Below are 18,303 nucleotides of genomic sequence, written 5' to 3'. Positions count from 1 at the left end.
TCATCCTGACATCCTTTTTCATTTTAGGGACTAAATTATTGCAAAATGTTATTTTTCAAAACAAAACTATTTTTGCTTTAAAGGAAAAACATCTGAAACCACAATAATTTCATGGCTTTTTTTGTCTGTGTCTGAATCAAAAATAGTCAGTCTGATCCAGCCTAGAGGCTAAATGGCCTTAGTGCCAATTTTTTATTTGGTGTGGCTACAAGTTATAAAGAGTACATCCTGTTGAAAATAGATCTAAAGAGATCTGAAGAGAATTAAGCACTAAATTGTCCTGGACTTTCAAGGCTATGCAGATGTTGAAGGTGGTGATGATGTCTCTAGTAAGCTTGTAATAAGATACAAGAATAAATGTGGAAAAGAAGCATGTTCACTGTTCTCCTGTTCTTAGAAATTTAAAAGGGAACTATGATTGCAGTTGTGAGATTTTGGTTAAGATCATTTAGATTTGGCTCATTTCAGAGTAATCTGAGATTCTTACTCAATGCTCCAGAGGCAGGTATATGCCATTAACCTTTGGAGATTCAGCAGATTAGTAACAGGCACATCATTACTTTCAAATATCCGGTGAGATTTATATTACAAAAAAAGTTCAAGATGTTTTAATTTTGGCTTTTGCACTGATCCAGCTCGGTGAAATGTACGTTTTTTTCTTTTAAACCATGACAGTAGTAGGGCTGCCGCTCCAGGTGAGGCTGTATGTGGCTATAACAGTGTGACAGTGTTTCCTTCTAGCATAGCTTATCCTCTTAGATTTACATTGGAACAGTGCTTTCAGTAGTGTTTTGTAGCATTTCCAGCAGGCCTTGGTATTCCTGGATAAAGGAGGAATAGGAGATAGTGGGGAGGCAGGAGAAGGAGGTACAGAAGAGATGGGCTTCTTCCATTAGCAGGTCTCATTACAGCACATGTTCCTGCAGCATGGAGCGTGGCAGTGCAGTCCTCCCATTGGCACCAGGCAGAAATCTGTCTCAAATAAACTGATTTCAAACAGAAAGAGTTAGTGGTACAAAACCCTGTGTGCAAACAAGTCCTACATCTCCATTCTCTGCTTTGTTCTTCTTGCTCAACAAAGTCTTTTAATTGTAAAAACCCCCTTTCCTTTGTTGTTTCTCTCTCTGTTATTTTGGCATTGCTGCAAGCTTCAAATTGCCTCTCAGATGTGCTGTCTTTTGTGCGTGCGCTCTTTTACTGGTACTAAAGACAGTAAGTATAGAACTTGAGTAAAGACAAAGTATAAACTTCGCTATAAGTGAGTTGTACAATCATATGACTTCTAAAGCAGGATGGAGCAAAGAAGTTTTTTAATTTTTATTGACCATTATGTATTTGGAATATATTCCTGTTTGAGTGGTTGGATTAATGTAAAAAGCAAATACAAGATTAGAAGTATCTTGTGTTCCTTTGGCTGCCAATTGGGGTTCTGGAAGAAATTTTCTTGCACTAGATGTTGGCTGCGTTTTAAGTTTTCCTTGTAGTTCTGAGTGGGGATCAGGTGGGTCAAATACCACAGAGCTCCCGCTCTTTGTTCCAGAAACAGCGTTCATATTGTTACAGTTTAGGTTGTGGTGACATCCAAACTACTCTGGATGCTTTCCAAACTGGAAGAAGGAAGTCAGTTCTGCTGTTTGGAGAGTGCAGTTGCTCCAGAGATTGAGAAAGTGTCCAGGAATAGTGGTGCTATACAGAAAGGCTGGTCATGGTCAGCATGATAACCGGTACGCTAAACTGCAAGATGTTGAAATAGCTGGTGACAATATTTGCCGAAAGAGAGCTTTAAGAATGTGTTGGACAAACATTTTTTTTAGGTGTCGTTTGGGTATAGCCTGTGTTGCTGTGGAAGAAAAAATCTTTTAAGTCTTTTCAGCTCAGGTTGCTCCCACTTGGGATGGAGCAGCCACAGCTTCTCTGGATAGCCTGTTCCAATGTCTCACAGAAAAGTGAAACAGTACCCTCACAGTAAAAAAACCTCTTCCTTTAACTCTGCCTTCTTTCAGTTTGAAGCCATTGCCCTTTGTCCTGTCACTACCTGCCCTTGTGAGAAGCCCCTTTCTAGATCTCTTGTAGGCCCCTTTAGGCACTGAAAGCTGCTCTGAGGTCTCACTGGAGCTTTCTCTTCTCCAGGCTGAGCAAGCCCAGCTCCCCCAGCCTGTGTTCACAGGAGAGGTGCTCCAGCCCTCTGATCATTTTTGTGACCCTTCCCTGGACTCACTCCAACATATCCACAATCCCTTTTGTGTTGGGGCCCCAGAGCTGGATGCAGTACTGCAGGTGGGGTCTTATGAGAGCAGAGAAGAGAATCATCTCCCTTGACCTGCTGGCCATGCTGCTTTTGATGCAGCCCAGGACATGGCTGGTTTCTGGGCTGCAAGCACACACTGCTGAGTCCTGCTGAGCTTCTTGTCAACCAATACCCTCAAGTCCTTCTCCTCAGGAATGCTCTCTATCCATTCTTCACTGAGTCTGTATTTGTGCTGGGGATTGCCCCAACTCTTGAGCAGGACCTTGCACTTGGCCTGGTTGAACTTCATGAGGTTCACATGGGCCCACCTCTCAAACCTTCTGTTTGCTAAAAACCATGAAGGGAAACAAGTGAATTGTTCTGGGTTTTGAATACCACAGTAGAAGCTTTTTACAAGGTAGAGCTAAAGCAAGAGAGGGGAGTTGATTTATGTAACTTTTCCATTCCCAGGCCTATCATGGGAAACACAAAATGTTGACACTCTGTTGTTCATCAAACCTGTAGGGCCAAAATTCTCAAACATTAAATGTTAAGAATTATTTTGGGTGGCCAAAATAAAGCCTTTACAAGAGACTTACTTCAGAAAGTGTTGGCACAGATTATCAGCAAGCCAGACTACTTCACAAGGTTTGCACTGACCCACCTTTCAAACCTGTCAAGGTCCCTCTGGATGTCATCCCTTCCCTCTGGTGTGTCAACCACACCACACAGCTTGGTGGTGCTGGTAAACTTGCTGAGGGTGCACTAGATCCCTCTGTCCATGTCACTGACAAAGATATTAAACAGATGTTAAAAAATATGAGCATTAATAAACCAGATTTATTAGTTTGGTAGAATAATTAATAAACTGATCTAGTAAACTAGATTTATTAGTTAATAAAACCACTTAATTGGGAGATGTAAGTGAGAGTAGGGGTTTTATGTTACATTTATATCTAATAGACACATTCTATACAGGCATTATGGTAAGTTATATTCATGCATTTAATATTTTTTGTTTTGTTTTTAATATTTAAGCATAAATCAGTTCAAGAGGGAAATTTCAGCATATAGGTGTTCATCAAGCACATGGATTGGTCCAGAGGGAATCGGATATTCCAATCAAACATTCAATCAAGGTAAGGGGAGCTAAGTGATTGATACCTGGGAACAAGTGGGATTTTGTGCAACTTAACGTGATCTCCAAGTATATTTACTCATAATGTGGGTTTTCTTCAAAGTAACATTGTGCTCCGTTCTGAGGGATATATCAGAACTAAATTATTTATTTGAGCAAAATATGCTGGGAAGTTGCTGAGTTGTTATCTCTGAAGGAATGGGGAAGGAGCCCTGCTGAAGTAGTATGGTTGTATGGCTTAAATGGCTGCCATTTCTTCTTGCTTAGATCAACATTAACATCACACAGACCAGACTGGACAGAACAAATGTTCCTTCTTTTCCTGAAAGTGCCCCAGGTGCTGAAGCTGTCATGTAAACTCCAGTTAGCTGCTCTATGTATTCTGCTGGTGTTTTTGTCAGGTTTAGGCCAATGACAGCTACCACAAACTGTATTTTTGTAAAGGATCCTTTTAACGTTTTGTATTTCTCCACATCTCTTCCTCTGTGTTACAGCTGCTGCGCTTCTAGTTGAAAATGGGAAGCAAGGGATCACGTATCTTTTTAAACGTGGGACTCATGAAGAATTTGGATACTCATCCCTCTGCACTGCTTTGGCATTTTATTTCATCCTCAGCTGTTGGACAGCAGGTTCTGCTGTTGCCAGTGGTGTGGTTATTCCTATGCTGTAAGCTTCATCCATCTTGGTTTGAGCTTTCTATATGCAAGGCCTATGTTGAGTAGCAGCAACCTGAATTGTAAATCTGAAGGCTTGGCAATATCAAAGCTGTAATTGCTTGGAGGAGGTTATATAGGTGGAACAGGATGGTTTGTTTGGAAAGAGATGTTAAAATTATGGAAGAGAATGAAGAAAAATCATGTGAGAATAGCTGTGGAAGGATGATAGCCAAAACTGTGCACCTTCCAAGCACAGATCATTTGAATCCTTTGAGGACCCAGAGAGAGTCTCAGCTGCTGGCTCCATGTGTAACTGTAGAAATACAGGTTCAGATCCAGACTTTTCGTCTGTTTCTTATACACATAATAGCCTGAATCTTAATCTTGGACATCAACACCCTCGACTTTGGAGAAAACTGCAGTTAGGTCTTTTGTTGTACCTTTTAGAAAGCTGTGGTAGACTGAGGCAAAGCTCTTACAGTAATGCCGAGAGGTTTAATGTTCAGCAAGCAAGGAGTCATGGCTGGAATGTGGGTTTACTCTCACACTCCATGGCTGGAGAGTGAGAAATTGCATCCAGCTTGATGCAATTCAAATAAAAAAATAATAATCATAAAATAAATAGTTGTATGTACAACCTTCTGCCTTTGCCCTATCCCTGAGTACTCACCTCTACCCTCCCCAAACTGTTGTTTAAATCAATTTGTAATAGTCATTGTTTGCTGAAACATGGCATACTTGGCTGATAGGCAGATTTTTCAGCCAGAACCCACGTTTCTGACCAGATAACCTCATTTTTTACAGCCATTCTAGAATTACTAGAACTCCATCCATCAATAAAATAAACCAATTGCATGAATAAATAGGAAAAAAGTTGTGTTACGGTGCATGATGATGCTTCCCAAATCCGATTATATATACCATATATTGGCTGTTGTATAAATAATAATGAATCACCGTTTCTGGAAGGTGAATGTCTGTACAAATACAGTTCACTGGCTGATACTTGAATCTGTACATTTAGTTCCTTTCATATGGAATGAAATGCTATGTATCATGCCAGCAATTACATGCCTAAATATTGGGTTTGCTTTTCAGTGTAGCATATGGTTTCAGACTTAAACAGGGGAAGTTCAGGTTAGAGACAAGGAAGTTGTTTACTGTAAGGGTGGTGAGGCACTGCACCAGGTTGCCCAAGGAAGCTGTGAATGCTCCATCACTGGCGGTGTTCAAGGCCAGGTTGGACAGAGTCTTGGGTGACATGGGTTAGTGTGAGGTGTCCCTGCCTGTGGCAGGGGGGTTGGAACTGGATGATCTTAAGGTCCTTTCCAACCCTAACTATGCTATGATTCTATGTGGCTGTTTTGTAGACTCCTGGGTTCTCTTCACAGCTTCATTCCTAGTTATCTTTGGGTAGGTCATTGATACCTATTACTCCATTTGCCCATTTGTTTTATGGTTAGAATATTTTACTTACCAGGTATATGGGGCACAGGTAGACTTAATTTTAAGAAATTATATAAGGCTGGATCTCTAGAATGCTTTTTTATCTGAAATATCCAAATGTGTGTATCTGTGACCTACACTTTCAACTGTATTCATGTAAAGTTCATTCTCATTTGGCTTTGAAGGACATTAAGACATGCTGGTAGTCCTTTTTCTTCAAGGTATGGTAAATCTGTGAGTTTAATGCCAGTGACTGGCAATAAGTAAATGTTCATACAAATGGAGGATGCTAGAGCTTTCTTTGGGAAAGGAGTCACTACAGAAAATAACAAAATTAATCTGGAATCAGCAGAATATTAGAAGCATTTTTAGAAAACACTGTCACTGGCAATAGGATTTCTCTATTTGTTGTCGCTACAGGTACACAGGAGCCTTATATGGCAGAATAATAGGTTTGATCCTTGTTTCCATTTTTGGTGTTCAAACGAATGAATATGGAGCATGGATTGATCCAGGTCTCTTTGCTGCCATTGGAGCTGCCTCCTTTTTCAGTGGTGTGTCAAGACTAACCATCTCCCTCACTGTGATAATGGTAAGTATGTTTTCAGGTATTTTCATGGCCAAGGTTGAATTGAGCTTTTGCTGCTGCAGCTGAATGAACCACAGGTGTCCCATGCACATTGACCCACAAAGAAATAAATTATTGGCCTGGCTATGTCTAGCTTGTCTGAGGAGGTTTTTTTTCTCTTTTTCTGAGATCTTTTATTTGGGAAGTGTAAGTTTGGAAATAACGCTTTGAGAAATCTGTTTTCCTATTTTATTTATTTTTTTTTTAATTTTTGGGGTTACAGAAATGGTAATGGTGTCAGTGATTTACAAACAAGAAAACAGAATATACTATCTTTCATTTCTTGGATTACAAAAAATGTGAATTGACTTCTGTGGTGGCTGAGGGCCTGGTGCAAGGCACCTTTTTATGTTGGGGCTGAATATGTCCTTCTGGATGGAGTAAGTGAAGGATTTGCAGTAGTATAGGCAAGCAATGCAATGGGAAGTGTCCCAGGTTTCTTTGGTAAATTTATGCCTTATAGACTTCAAAATGTTGAGATTTACAGATTTACTTGGAACACATTTCATATTTGTTTCCTGCCCCCCTCCTCCCCTCCCCTTTTATAACAGAACATTTTGAGTCAGCGCTACAATGCTTCCCAGGCAAACCTCTGAAAGCTAAAGGATTTGCAAATAATGCTCATAATTAGACAGGATGTTCTTTGCTCTCCCCAGTTGCAACACCTGGGAACAGTGAGTTGTAAAGTGCAGCTGGAATTCAGCTTAGTCAACAGAGAAGTGATGTTGAGGTCACAAGGGGGGAACTTTCACCCTTCCATGGCAGGACATTCAAGACCTGTGAGTGTTACTGTGTGTGGACATTTCACCCATGACTAAACCCAGTCTTGGCTGCCCAGCTGGTTTTGCCCAAAACAATCTCATCAGAATCTTTGCAGATGTCAGAACTCACCCAGAGTGACCAGGTGAGGATTTTCCCTCCTAGGAGGCTATTGCGCAGTGTTTGATAAGTAGCTGTTCAGAAGCACTTGCTCTGAATTGAGTTTTAGTAATACATTGTGTAAATTGTGTAAGAAGCATTTTTCTGATGTTTCAGCTTGAAAGGTGTTGTATGTGTAGGAAAAATTGCGAAGTAACAGTAAGATTGATTATGGGAACACTCATCTTTCAGTTTCCTTTTGGAACTTTAGCACTTACTCATCTATTAAGTACGAATGCACTCATATTTTTGTTTCTATTATTGGTTATGCATCTTTTGGAAGTTACTGTATGATTTGTTGGCCAGCTACTAAGTATGTAAGACTGGAAAGGGGGAAAGTTGGTGCCTGAACACTAGGTATAAGTTTTTTGAGAGCCCAAATTACCACTAAAATGTAATGTTCTTTTCCAAAGTAAGCCTGAATTTTCTTGCAGTGGCTTAATACATTTTAAGTATCATTTGTAAACCATTACTTTATGGTCTTGCTGCAGATAAAAAGTCCTTAGTGGCAAAAGCAGACGATTGACATCTTCCTTAGCTTTGTGGTCATGAGGCTGTCCTTCGTTGCAGGGAAATGAGAGGTGGTTATGTGCCAGAACACTTGCTGATCTTGGATGACAGAACTATGTTTCATTCAGCTCCAGTAGAGGGAAAAAGCCTACATTTTATCTGCTTCAGTTTCTTCCTACCTTCCCCGTTACCTGCACTTGTCCTTTTCTTCCAAGCGCCTCCATGAGCATGCATGTACAGCATACACAACACAATAGCTGGAAACTGTTAAGAGAGCTGTAAGAAACTCAGTTGAAAAGGCACTAGAAAAACGATGAGGATTGCGTTGCAATGCAATGTGTTCTGAATTCCCCTAGGTGTCATGTTATTACTCTTCTGCGCCTCTTTCTGCAGAGGCAGCCTGTGTTTCAATTCATGTTCCTCCAAAATAAATAGCTGCATTGCTTGAGGAAATATTAATTTTTGAGGAGAAAAAAGGTCTTGGACATGACAATGCAAACACATAATTAAAAGGTTGTGCCCTCAAACCATAAAATGCACATATTTTTCCTATATTGCCTGATGGGTTCAAATAAGAATTGAGAATGTTTGTTTTGGCTTTTCACACAGCCTTCCATTTGGAAACAGTTATGAATGTGGGACTTGTAGTGAACAGGTTTGTAAGATGCTTTCCTTTTTTTCTCATGGCAGACCTCACAGGCATCTGCCCACCTTTTCTGTTTTGGCTGCCTCTTTCTACCCCCCATGCTGACACTCGACCCTCATCCTCAGCTCTGTGGCAAACAGTAGATGTGATGATATTTTCCTTGGCAAGTACAAGGACCAGCCTTATGACTTGCCTTCCCTTCCCCTGTCATGTGTCCTGAGCTTGCTGGCCTCAGGGTACTCTAGATGTGGGAAAAGGAATAGCATCTCCTACAGTGTGTTTTGTCTCTGGCTCTGTCTGTATTTTTATCATTCCTATTGTATTTTTACCTCTCAATAACACTGCCTTGCAAGGGTTAAAGAGGAAAGGTGGCACTGGGCTAGCCTAGGATTAGTGTTCTTGTCCAGTACTGGTGATGCCTCTATGTGCAAGCTGAAAGAAGCTTGATATATACTTATTTGGATCATTTGTCCTTGGAGTTGCCTGTCTTTCTATTACACGTGACAGAAAATAGCCCTGAGTCTCCCTCCTTTCTTTCTTCCTCTGTTCAAACAGAATTAAAGCAGTTTATCGGCCTAATTAATTTCTCCAAGAAATCTCTTCTGATGGATATGGGGAATGCAGTTAATTCTGAAAAGGTTAAGACTCGAACCCCTCCTCTGAGTGTAAAACACTGAAACAACAGGCTTTTGACAGATGCAGACTGAAGGGGAAAACAGAATATTCCTCAGGATTTGGAAGGGGAAATGCAATGTCGTTATATAAACCAAATGGAAATGTCTGCAGAGGATTAAATAGCCTAAGGTCTGTCCTTCAGTCTCTTGCTAATGGCGGGTGTGGCTGCTGTGAATGAGTGGATTGTGCTAATGGGCATGATGTTGGTACTGAAAGAAAATGACCATATGATGGTGGTTCAGAGCGTTATGAAAAGTTGCTTGTTGATGTCTGTCCAAGTCTGCAATGCAGCAGAAATAACAAGCTGTATGTAAAATCATCTGGTTCATAAGGCAGTATTGAAGGCTCAGAGATCAGGATTGTGCGTTCTGCTCTCTGATGCCTACATCAAGACAGTCACACTGTCAGAGCACTGTATGTAATAAACTACACTGCTCTACGTGACCAGTGTCCCGTAGTTAGGGTGTTTGGTGTATTTGTTATACACATTGCATTAATAAATGAAAATGAGCATTTATTTCTTGCATAGCTGTAATGTATACTTCTGACATGCTTCACAGCAGAGTTGGAGGTCATCTGAATAAGTGCAATAAAATAACTGTATCAGCAGGTAGTAACAGTGAAACCCCAACCTCTCTCCTCTTTCTGTATTTCTTCAGTACTTCTAATTTAGGCAAAATATACTTACCTCAAATTACAGACAGGATGCATTGTTGCAAATTCTGTGGCTGCCTTTCTCACTTCCTCATTCATAAGAAGTTTAAGTAGAGCATTGGCTGTGGACACTCACTGTAGGTATGGCAGACGTGTTATTTTACAGGTGTTATGTGAGAATACAGCACAGGCAACAATCCAATCTGACTGACCAGAGGGAAGCTACAAAAAGAGCAGAATGGTGATATATGAAGTTTGGAAAATAAGCACAAGACTTCTAGAATATATGTAAGATCTGCTGGGTCTCCAGTGCAAGTTTTCCACAAGAGAGCTGTGTTGGTCAGTGGTTGTAGGGTGCAAGATGCTGCATTTCCAAACCATTTGCAGTAATGATGATGCAAGCAGGAAAGGTGGTTTTGAAAATGCTAAATCAAATATAAATTCTGAATCTTTCCTTGTTGAGTGGAGGTGTCAGATAATATCGCATAGCTGGTGCTTGAAGGCCAAACAGCGGAAACAATCCTGGCTGCTCATGGCATTGCTTGTCTGTGTTGCAGCTAAAGAGACCGTCAGGGGGCCAGGAATTCTCATAGATTTAAATCAAATTTCTCCTGAGTGAGGCTTGATCTAATGGGTGGCAGTTCTGTTCTACAGGCAAAGTTGGATAAACCACATTAACTGGACAACAATTTGTTATTCATTGGGCATGGCTTAAATGTAAATGTTAATGGGTGTAACTTCTATGATTTCTCTTTGTTGAATGGATGCAAGTAAGTCTGTACAGCTGTGCCTTTCAACATGCTGGGTGTAGTTGGATAGTGTTATTTTCCACTTCAGCTTCTTCTGCTGTGGTGTTGGCAAGCCATGGACTTGGGGCCAGGAGACATATTTGGGTCTTGGTTGGTACCTGGTTATACCTTTAAGCATTTCTGTGAATTTCCTTGCTCACCTCTGCAAATTATTAGTATTGTACTCTTTTGAGTGATTTTGGGGGGCATATAATTAACTTCCATGCTGCTTTTTATTTCTTTGTTGGTTTTTTTTTCCCAAGATCTTTAAAGTTTAGAAGCAGAGAGTGTTTTAGTAGAAATGCTCAGTTGCCATTGAGCTGCTTTTACTGTGATGTTTGCACATCTGTCAGAACATGAATAACCTTTGCTCAGTTTTCAGTTCCAGCCTGCCTGCTGCCTTGCTGCCTCCTGTTACCTGTCACTGTTTCACTTGGCTGCTTGCAGGGCAAGGTGTCCCTGAGGAGAGAGGAAGGATGGCTCTGGTGGTGCATGTGCTTCTCCTCCTGTGAAGCAGCAGTGTCCATTTGCCTTGGGCAGCCTTCACCTCCAATGGGTGGACTTTTTGCTTTTCCCTCTTCCCTTCTGCTCCTTGAGCAGGACCATAAGGACAGAAGTAGCTCATGGTATGAAATGGTTGTGGTGCTTGGCCATTCTCTAGGGGTTGTCTCCCTCTGTTTTGTGAGTGCCTGGGATTGTTGTGTAGGCAAGGAGGACAGCCTGCAAAAGGAGGGTGTTATTCAAGGAGGTGCTCCTGCAAAGCTGGCAGGACTCAGAAGTGCAGAGGGCCTTCAGTGCAGCCTGTGCCTTATGTGGGACTTGTTTGTGTACTTGTAGTCTTCTTGGATCTTTCTCTAGTAAGAAAAGGCAAGAATAAAAATACCCTTTAAACAGCTGATTTTAGAACACAACTGAAGTGCACGTGTCTTTCTGTAAGGCATAGTTTGCACCTAGGTTGCTTTACTTTTTTTGCTAGGTTATTAAATGGACAAAATGAGCACTTGCACAAAACGGGGCTTGTGTACTGGTGCCCTTCTTGTTCTTCCCAAATGGAAGAGCAGCTGACAGGCAAAGCAACAGGGCTTAAGAGCTGTGGCACTGTTCTGCTGTGTGCTTAAGAACATGGAGGCTATTGGATTTTGATTCATGACAGCTCTTCAGGACAAGTCTTACAGCATAAGGAAGCAGGGTACTTTGCAAGACTCAAACTAAATTATTTAATCAGTCCTTCTGGTTTTAAAAGAAACCAGTCTTGTTTTTTTGGCACATAAAATGTGGTGCAACATCTGATTGTTTGAAAAGAAGGAAGTTTCCTTCCAAATTAGTAATGCCATCCAAAGTGTGATCCTTTCCTGGATAAGGATCATAGTTTGCTGACTTGTGAGGGGAAGACGTCTTTGAGTGCTGAGTACGCTTTTGGTGTACCAGCAAGCAGGAGAACAGGCTGATTTGAAATACACAAATTTCTGTTTACATAAACAATCTTATGGTCAAATAAGATCAGTATGGTCTTATGGTCAATGCAGCAAAATGTTCTTCAGTGCCTAGCTTTGTGGTGGGAGAGAAAAAAGCATGGAAATCTGCAGTAGCTTGTTTTTTCAGCACCACCCTAGTTAGAATGGTTTCAAAACGTTCCCTTCTACTCTATTTTTGACTGAAAATGAGGCCTCCAGATTTGGTTTTACAATATCCTTGGACATTTCATTGAAAATCTGAACATCTAAAACATTGAAATAAAGCAAAAAATATTTTACATGTCTTGCTATAAGCTTCGTTGTTTCATCTTAGCATTTTTCTGTAAGGAGTGAAATATTTCTCATGAAACACCAGAGACTTTCGTTGTATGTTTGAGGAAGGAAAGGGCAATACATGGTGCATCATGGGAGACGTAGTTTAATCTGAGAGACCAAACCAAATCTAAGCTTAACATTCTCTAGAGATGTCAAAGTAGCATTCCAAATGGAAGCTTTCTGGGTTTTAACCTAAAAAAATTACTGCTGTACAGGGATGATAAACAATTTGTCATGTCACTGGGACATTCCATAAAAACATATGCTTGTAGGGAAAACCAAAAGAAATTCCTTTTTCCTTCTGGATGGTAGCCTTGTGAACCCAGCCCAAGAAAGTCAGAGCAAGTCTCCTCTGATTCATTCATTCATCATCTGTAAAGAAGAGCTGCAACTATGGGACAGTTGGTTAGTCTGTAGGCAATTCACAAATTAGAAGAGAATCCAGCTTTATCTCTAATATAGCTGTTTCAGCTTTGGCATCAGGGTTTTATCAGTAAAACAAACAGACATGACTGAATTGTACACGGATTCAATTGGCATTGAACTTTCAGAAAGTTCAGTTGTGCATCTGAAATATTGAAATTGAGACTGCATCTCTGTTTTAAATACACATATTGGAAATGAAGTTGTAATGTGAGAAGATAACATTTTTATATAGTCATTTTTCTGGCTCTAGCTTTCAGTAGCTTTAAAGGTATTTTATAAGTAAAGCCATCTAGTGTATTACAGCATACTATTGTACATTTGGGACATGTAATACAAACCTTAATGAAAGTTCATGAGAATTTAATGTGCAGAAGTTATTTTTAGTTCACAGTATCTTATCTGGTTTTAATTTTTTTTAATTACAGAATGCAATTGAGCTGTCTTATGTACTAATTCTTTGCCAAATTTAATTTGTTTCCAAATTAAAAACATTTTTCGGTTACATTGTCATGAAAAGCATCAGAAACCATTAAGTTGTGTTATATTTTTAACTTTAAATCCTTCACAGTGTTGCCAACAACATTTTTTTTTCCCATCCCAAATTTTGAGAAAATGATTTATCTCTGGGACAAAAGCTACCACAATAAGCCTATCTCTTTTGTCTCCAGCCTGAGGGGTTTATTATCATCTTGAATTAAAAACCCCATGTAACCGGGTGCTCTAATGAATGGGGGCTCAGGGCCAGGAATCCCTGTTTGATTATAGGACCCAGCTGAAACAGGAGCCAGCAGCTGCTGGGCTGGACATGGGCTGTCAGTGGGAAGGAAGCTCCTTCTGTAGGTCCTGAGAGAGGCAAATCCCTAAGGAGGAGCACAACCTCCCGTCTGCTCAGGACGAGCAGAACAACGTGTTTTGTTATTGCAGTTTCAATGTTTTCCCTGGATCTCTTGAAAAAGAATAAGACTGAGTCCAGGTTGATCATGGTGGTGGTGGGAATGCTGGTGAAAGGTGTCGTGCTGTTGTGAGCAAGACTGAATGGAGACGGGCATGAAAGGAAAGCCATGAAAGCATGTGGAAAATATTAGTGTTGCAGAAGAGAGGAGCATAAATGGTAGCTGGTGGGTCCTGTCCTAATGCTGGCTCTTGCCTTATTTTGAAATATGAAAGAGTAATGATGGAAAGAATGCTTTGGTGCCTAGTGGCTGTGTCTCAGCAAGCTTGCAGAGCCAGACCTGAGCTGCCTTCCTGCATCTCTAAGGAAAACACCCCAAACTGGCAGTGATGCACAGGTGCTTGGCCATGCTGAGTTGTGCAGCAGTGGGTGACTTCTGCAGTTGCTGGTATGCCTTGTGAAACAGCAGTGCCTGGCTTTAGAAAAGACAAAGTTTCACAGCTATTGAGATGGCTGGAGTGGAGTTTTCTGGTGCTTCGGATCACACAGCATGAACACTGGCCTCGGATTACTCTGGTTATACTGCTCCCATCTCGCACTGTTGATCAGTCTGACCCTTGTTCAAAGAAATTTATTTGGAAGGCTCAAGTTGTACTTTTCCCTTTCTCCTCCGTGTTCAGCACAGTGTGTGCAATGCTTGGGAGGGAACAGGCAAAGACAGACTGTAAAGGGCACTTTGGCGGCACAGGCCTTTGAAGATCTGTGATCGTGCCTTCCTCTGACTTGTTCAAGATGGAAGCGTGTGAAAGGGACATTGGGCTCATAAAGGAAACAGCCTGGTGCTCCGAAGAGAAAACTGTAAGGAGCACACAGCTGCCTGCTGGGAGAGCCATTCCTATGTAAGAAAATAATACAGCTCATGACAGGTCATATCAGCATCTGTCATGCTGCACTGCTATAGAGGAGATTCTGAGAGAAGTTTTTGACCCTTGCTTTAGAATGAGTACACATGTATGTGTTCTGGATGAGGGGGAGCACTTTTTTGTGCTGCTGGTTAATAACAGATGTACTATGGAGGCCTTACCAGAAAGGCAGGAAGGTGTATGTGCCCACTCAATAGTCAGGTTTAAATTCTTTTTTCCTTAAACGCTTAAAACCAGTTCAGTACAGTTACTCCATCGGGGTTGCTCCATACTGAACCTGGCTTTGGTAAGGATTCTCCGCATGGCCAGTCTTCATTTTAACTCCACAGGATTGAATGCCCCATGGTTGATTTTCCACGTGATGTTGGTGGGGAAAGGAAACTCTTTTGCAGAAGCTGGGATGAATATGTAGTATTCAAGAATTTTCACACGTTTCCCTGAAAGAGGGCAGAGGAAACGCTTAATTATTTGGAAACTCATTTGGCAGGTTCTTTCCAGTGCTGGGCTGTTCAGTACATCAGCCCACCACATGTAAGTACTTCAGGGCTCACTTAATGTTCACAACTACACCTGGGATGGTTAACAGCAGTTGTTTTGACAGGGCCTAATTTTCTATTACTAAGCTGCCTCATTTTTTTCTGATGAAGAGTTTAAACACTAGTCAAAACAGTTTCCCAAAATCTCCAAGCCTACAGTTATTTCTAACAGGGTAAGCCTTCACTCTGCTTACATGGCCTGTCAGGAGGAACCCGTTTTGTTTAATGGTATATTTAACATTATTTCAGAACATGATTGCAAGGGTAGGAAGGGTAGATGCAGAGCAGTGTTGTACTGACCCTAGTCTTACTCAAATAAATCCCAAAATAATTGGAGTAACAATGCATAATCAGTAATTGTAACAATGCATAATTAGTAAATTTTAAATAGATGAAGTCCTACTATTTTCTGTTGAATTTTTTCCAACTAGGGGAAGAACACCCTGTGTTTTCTGGCAATCGCATGTCTGGAAAATGAAATAAGTGAAATACTACTCTCGTGGAGAAGGGGCTATTGAGCAGTTTCAGAGCCTCAGGTTTTGTAATACACTCCTTTAAGAATTTGGAAGCTCAGTGAAAGAACAAGCAAACGTATGCTCTTTTTGACAACAACAAGGTTTTTTTGTAAGTTTTTGTTCTGAAATTTAAGGTCTAACCTCCTACTGAAGTTAAAGATGAAATGAGATTTGCATCCCGTGGCATAGAGCATTTATCAAATAGCCTCCATAAACCCACTGTGCAGTCTGAAGTTGTCTGTAGTCATGGGGCTCTTTCTTCTCCAGTCTTTTCTAGACCTCAGGAACTGGGGCCATGATAGTCATAGCATTCTATAAATGTTTAGCACTGGTTTTAGCACTGGTTAAATATGACAGAGAGTCATTGCAGTTGTCTATCTTATTTAAAAAATACTCATGAGTAATTACTTAGAGAATTCTGCAAAAGAGTGGATTAAAAAAGTGCAATGTTACTTAGCTGGGTTATTATACAGTACAGTATTTGTTTTGAACAGATTTAATACATGAGCCTGCTGAATGTTTAGGCCTATTCAGCAGTGCACTTAGACGACGCTGCTATTTTTATTAATAGAAGGATCACTTGACACAATATGCACCAGTGTTACTGTCCTGAGACATGGATTTAGACAGCTTTGAAATCTCCTTTTGGGTTTTTTTTTGTCTGCTGCGCTTGTGAGATAAAGAGATGGATTACCAGAAAATCACTGATAGATATCTTTACAGGGGATCTTGGCAAGAGTCACTGCTATCACCTATACTGTTTCCGATATCACTTGCATCCATTGCCTTAACCTGTCAAAACAGGTGTATTTATAGGCCTGGAGGGACTGAAACAAGCAATCAAGCATTTACATAGCATCTTCCATCCAAGTTCCCAAGGGCTGAGGCTCAAAGTATTTTGATATGTTTCCAGGGATTACTTAGCTGTGCTGGGTATTTCTATGTTCTCTTTAGCAATCTGCTGCTGCTGTACTACATATTGGAATTAGAAAAAAATCTTCTCTCTATTAACAAGGAAATTGTCAACAAAATGCTGGTTGGCTTCAGAGAAACTGGCACAAATATTTAAATCCACATCAGAGAAAACTGGGATGAGATTTCACTGAACATTATGAATTAAGGTAAATGAAGAATCCGTCGGTGAGTGTGATTAATTAGAACTTTGCTTAAAGAGAGTAAGTACACACCCTGTGCTGAGATAGTTTTTCGTGCTCTGTCTTGGCAGTAATGAAACTTTAGGGTGTTAGAGGCTGCCTACTCCTTGTAATGGCCTGGAATAGTTAATGGGGTTGAGCTCTGGAAGAGGAAGAATCCCACTAATTGTGCAATCCTCCTGGCACTGGGGTTTGGCAGGACGTCCTCACAGTGAACCTACGCTGGGTGTGCCTCCCTTTGTAGAGTGTGATGCACAGCTTCGTGTGCCTGAGGCTGCAAGAAATAATCATTTTCAGCAGTGTAAGGGAACTTGAATGCATATTTTTTCAGGGCCAGCATTACAATTGTGTCTTTTTAGGAGATTTATGTTTACTGTATTGCAGCATCCCACTTCTCCAAAAATTTCCAGCAGTGATGGTGATGAGTGATAAGGAGATACAGTAAAGGGAGTTGAGTTAATGGATGTAGTCCTAAGACAATAAAGGATTTCTTTAAAGGTGAAGTGCACAGGAAAGCAATATGTTTTACTTAGTTTTAAAGTGAGAGATTAATGGAAGTTCAGAGAGGGAGTGTTCAGCTGGATCGATATGTGAAGAAGGTGCCTCTTTTGGCATGATCCCAGATGAAAATAGTGGACCATGATAAAGGCATTTCACTTCATAGTTTGTAAGGACATTATTAAGTGGGAAGTAAAGTGACTCAAGTGTTCAATGCACAGGTTGATAAAGGCCAGCAGATCATAATCCAGAGATTAAGATAATGGAAAAGCAGATCTGCATTGTTTATGAAATGGCTGTGACAATACAAATCACTAAATCCTGGAGACATTATTTCTATAAACTCCTATCCTCAAGAAAGCTGCATGAACAGCTCTTTTACTGCTGTGAATAGGGAATTGTTCTCTTCTTCCCTTCTTTACGTCAAGCAATCAGCTTGCAACCTTGCTGGCATTTGCTCCAAGAAAATAATGATCAAAAGCTTTCTGCTGGCTACAAGCCCCCCACCCTTTGGAAATGTTCTGTTGATTGTGAACAAGTTGTTTTTTCTTGGTGTCTTTAATCAATAGTAAGAAAAAATTCCAATGAGAGATGCTCTGCTTGTGAGAGAAATGAAAGGTGTTTTCCTGGGGCACTGTGTTCTCTTCCACAAGATCTGGTGGCACGGAGACTACCAAACTGCCCAGAGCTGATGTTTTGTGCCAGCTGCAGCCTCAACTCCAAAAACTATTGGGTTTGGCTGATAGTACCAAGACTTCATGTCCCTTCCCATCCACTCCCTTTTTAAACTCTCAGACATATTGTATTGTAACTTTGTTCATCAGCTGCTAGTTTTTTCCCGGATGTTTTCCCAAAGTTTGCTTCCACCAAGGAGGATGATCCTCATGTCACGGGAAGGAAGAAGATTTTGTCTTTTGTTTGTTCAGTTTGCCAGGCAGCTCTTCTGTTTGAGCAAATTTTAAAAAATGAATTAGACTACAAAGTAAATATTTTTCTTTTTCTTTTTGATAGGCCCTCTCTCCTGCATTTGTCACTGTGGGCTGCAAGAGCAAGAGTGCTCTCTTGCTAAATGGGTTTTCAGGGTAATATAGAAAATCAATTTGCACTACGTAGCTGGCTGATGATGTCTTCTTTGACACTATTGGCAATATCAAGGGTTCAGGGAACATTCACTGTATCAGCAGCCTTGTGTCTAATGAGGCCGCTTGGACTCTGTTCTCTGAGCTGGAGTAAAACCTTTGAAACATGTTAGCCACAGTCTGATTGAAAAGGGGGGGAGAGGT

At 40.8% G+C, this 18,303-nt stretch overlaps 1 protein-coding gene across 1 annotated transcript in view; it reads left to right on the top strand.

The window, feature by feature from the left end:
• The window catches only part of LOC133212962 (chloride channel protein C-like), a 76,045-nt gene that overhangs the window by 19,457 nt on the left and 38,285 nt on the right, over positions 1–18,303 (top strand). The window contains exons 9-11 of the mRNA XM_061354836.1: positions 3,266–3,366; positions 3,860–4,031; positions 5,888–6,059. Coding sequence (XP_061210820.1) covers positions 3,266–3,366; positions 3,860–4,031; positions 5,888–6,059 — 445 coding nt within the window. The remainder of the gene's footprint in view (positions 1–3,265; positions 3,367–3,859; positions 4,032–5,887; positions 6,060–18,303) is intronic.

The sequence above is a fragment of the Neopsephotus bourkii genome, unplaced genomic scaffold (assembly GCF_033783945.1).
Source record: "Neopsephotus bourkii isolate Nb327-2 ecotype Australia unplaced genomic scaffold, CSIRO-AGI_Nbou_v1 NB_753, whole genome shotgun sequence".
Lineage (NCBI taxonomy): Eukaryota > Metazoa > Chordata > Aves > Psittaciformes > Psittacidae > Neopsephotus > Neopsephotus bourkii.
Note: the sequence above shows the minus strand (reverse complement) of the source record. Positions and strands in the feature narration are given on the sequence as shown.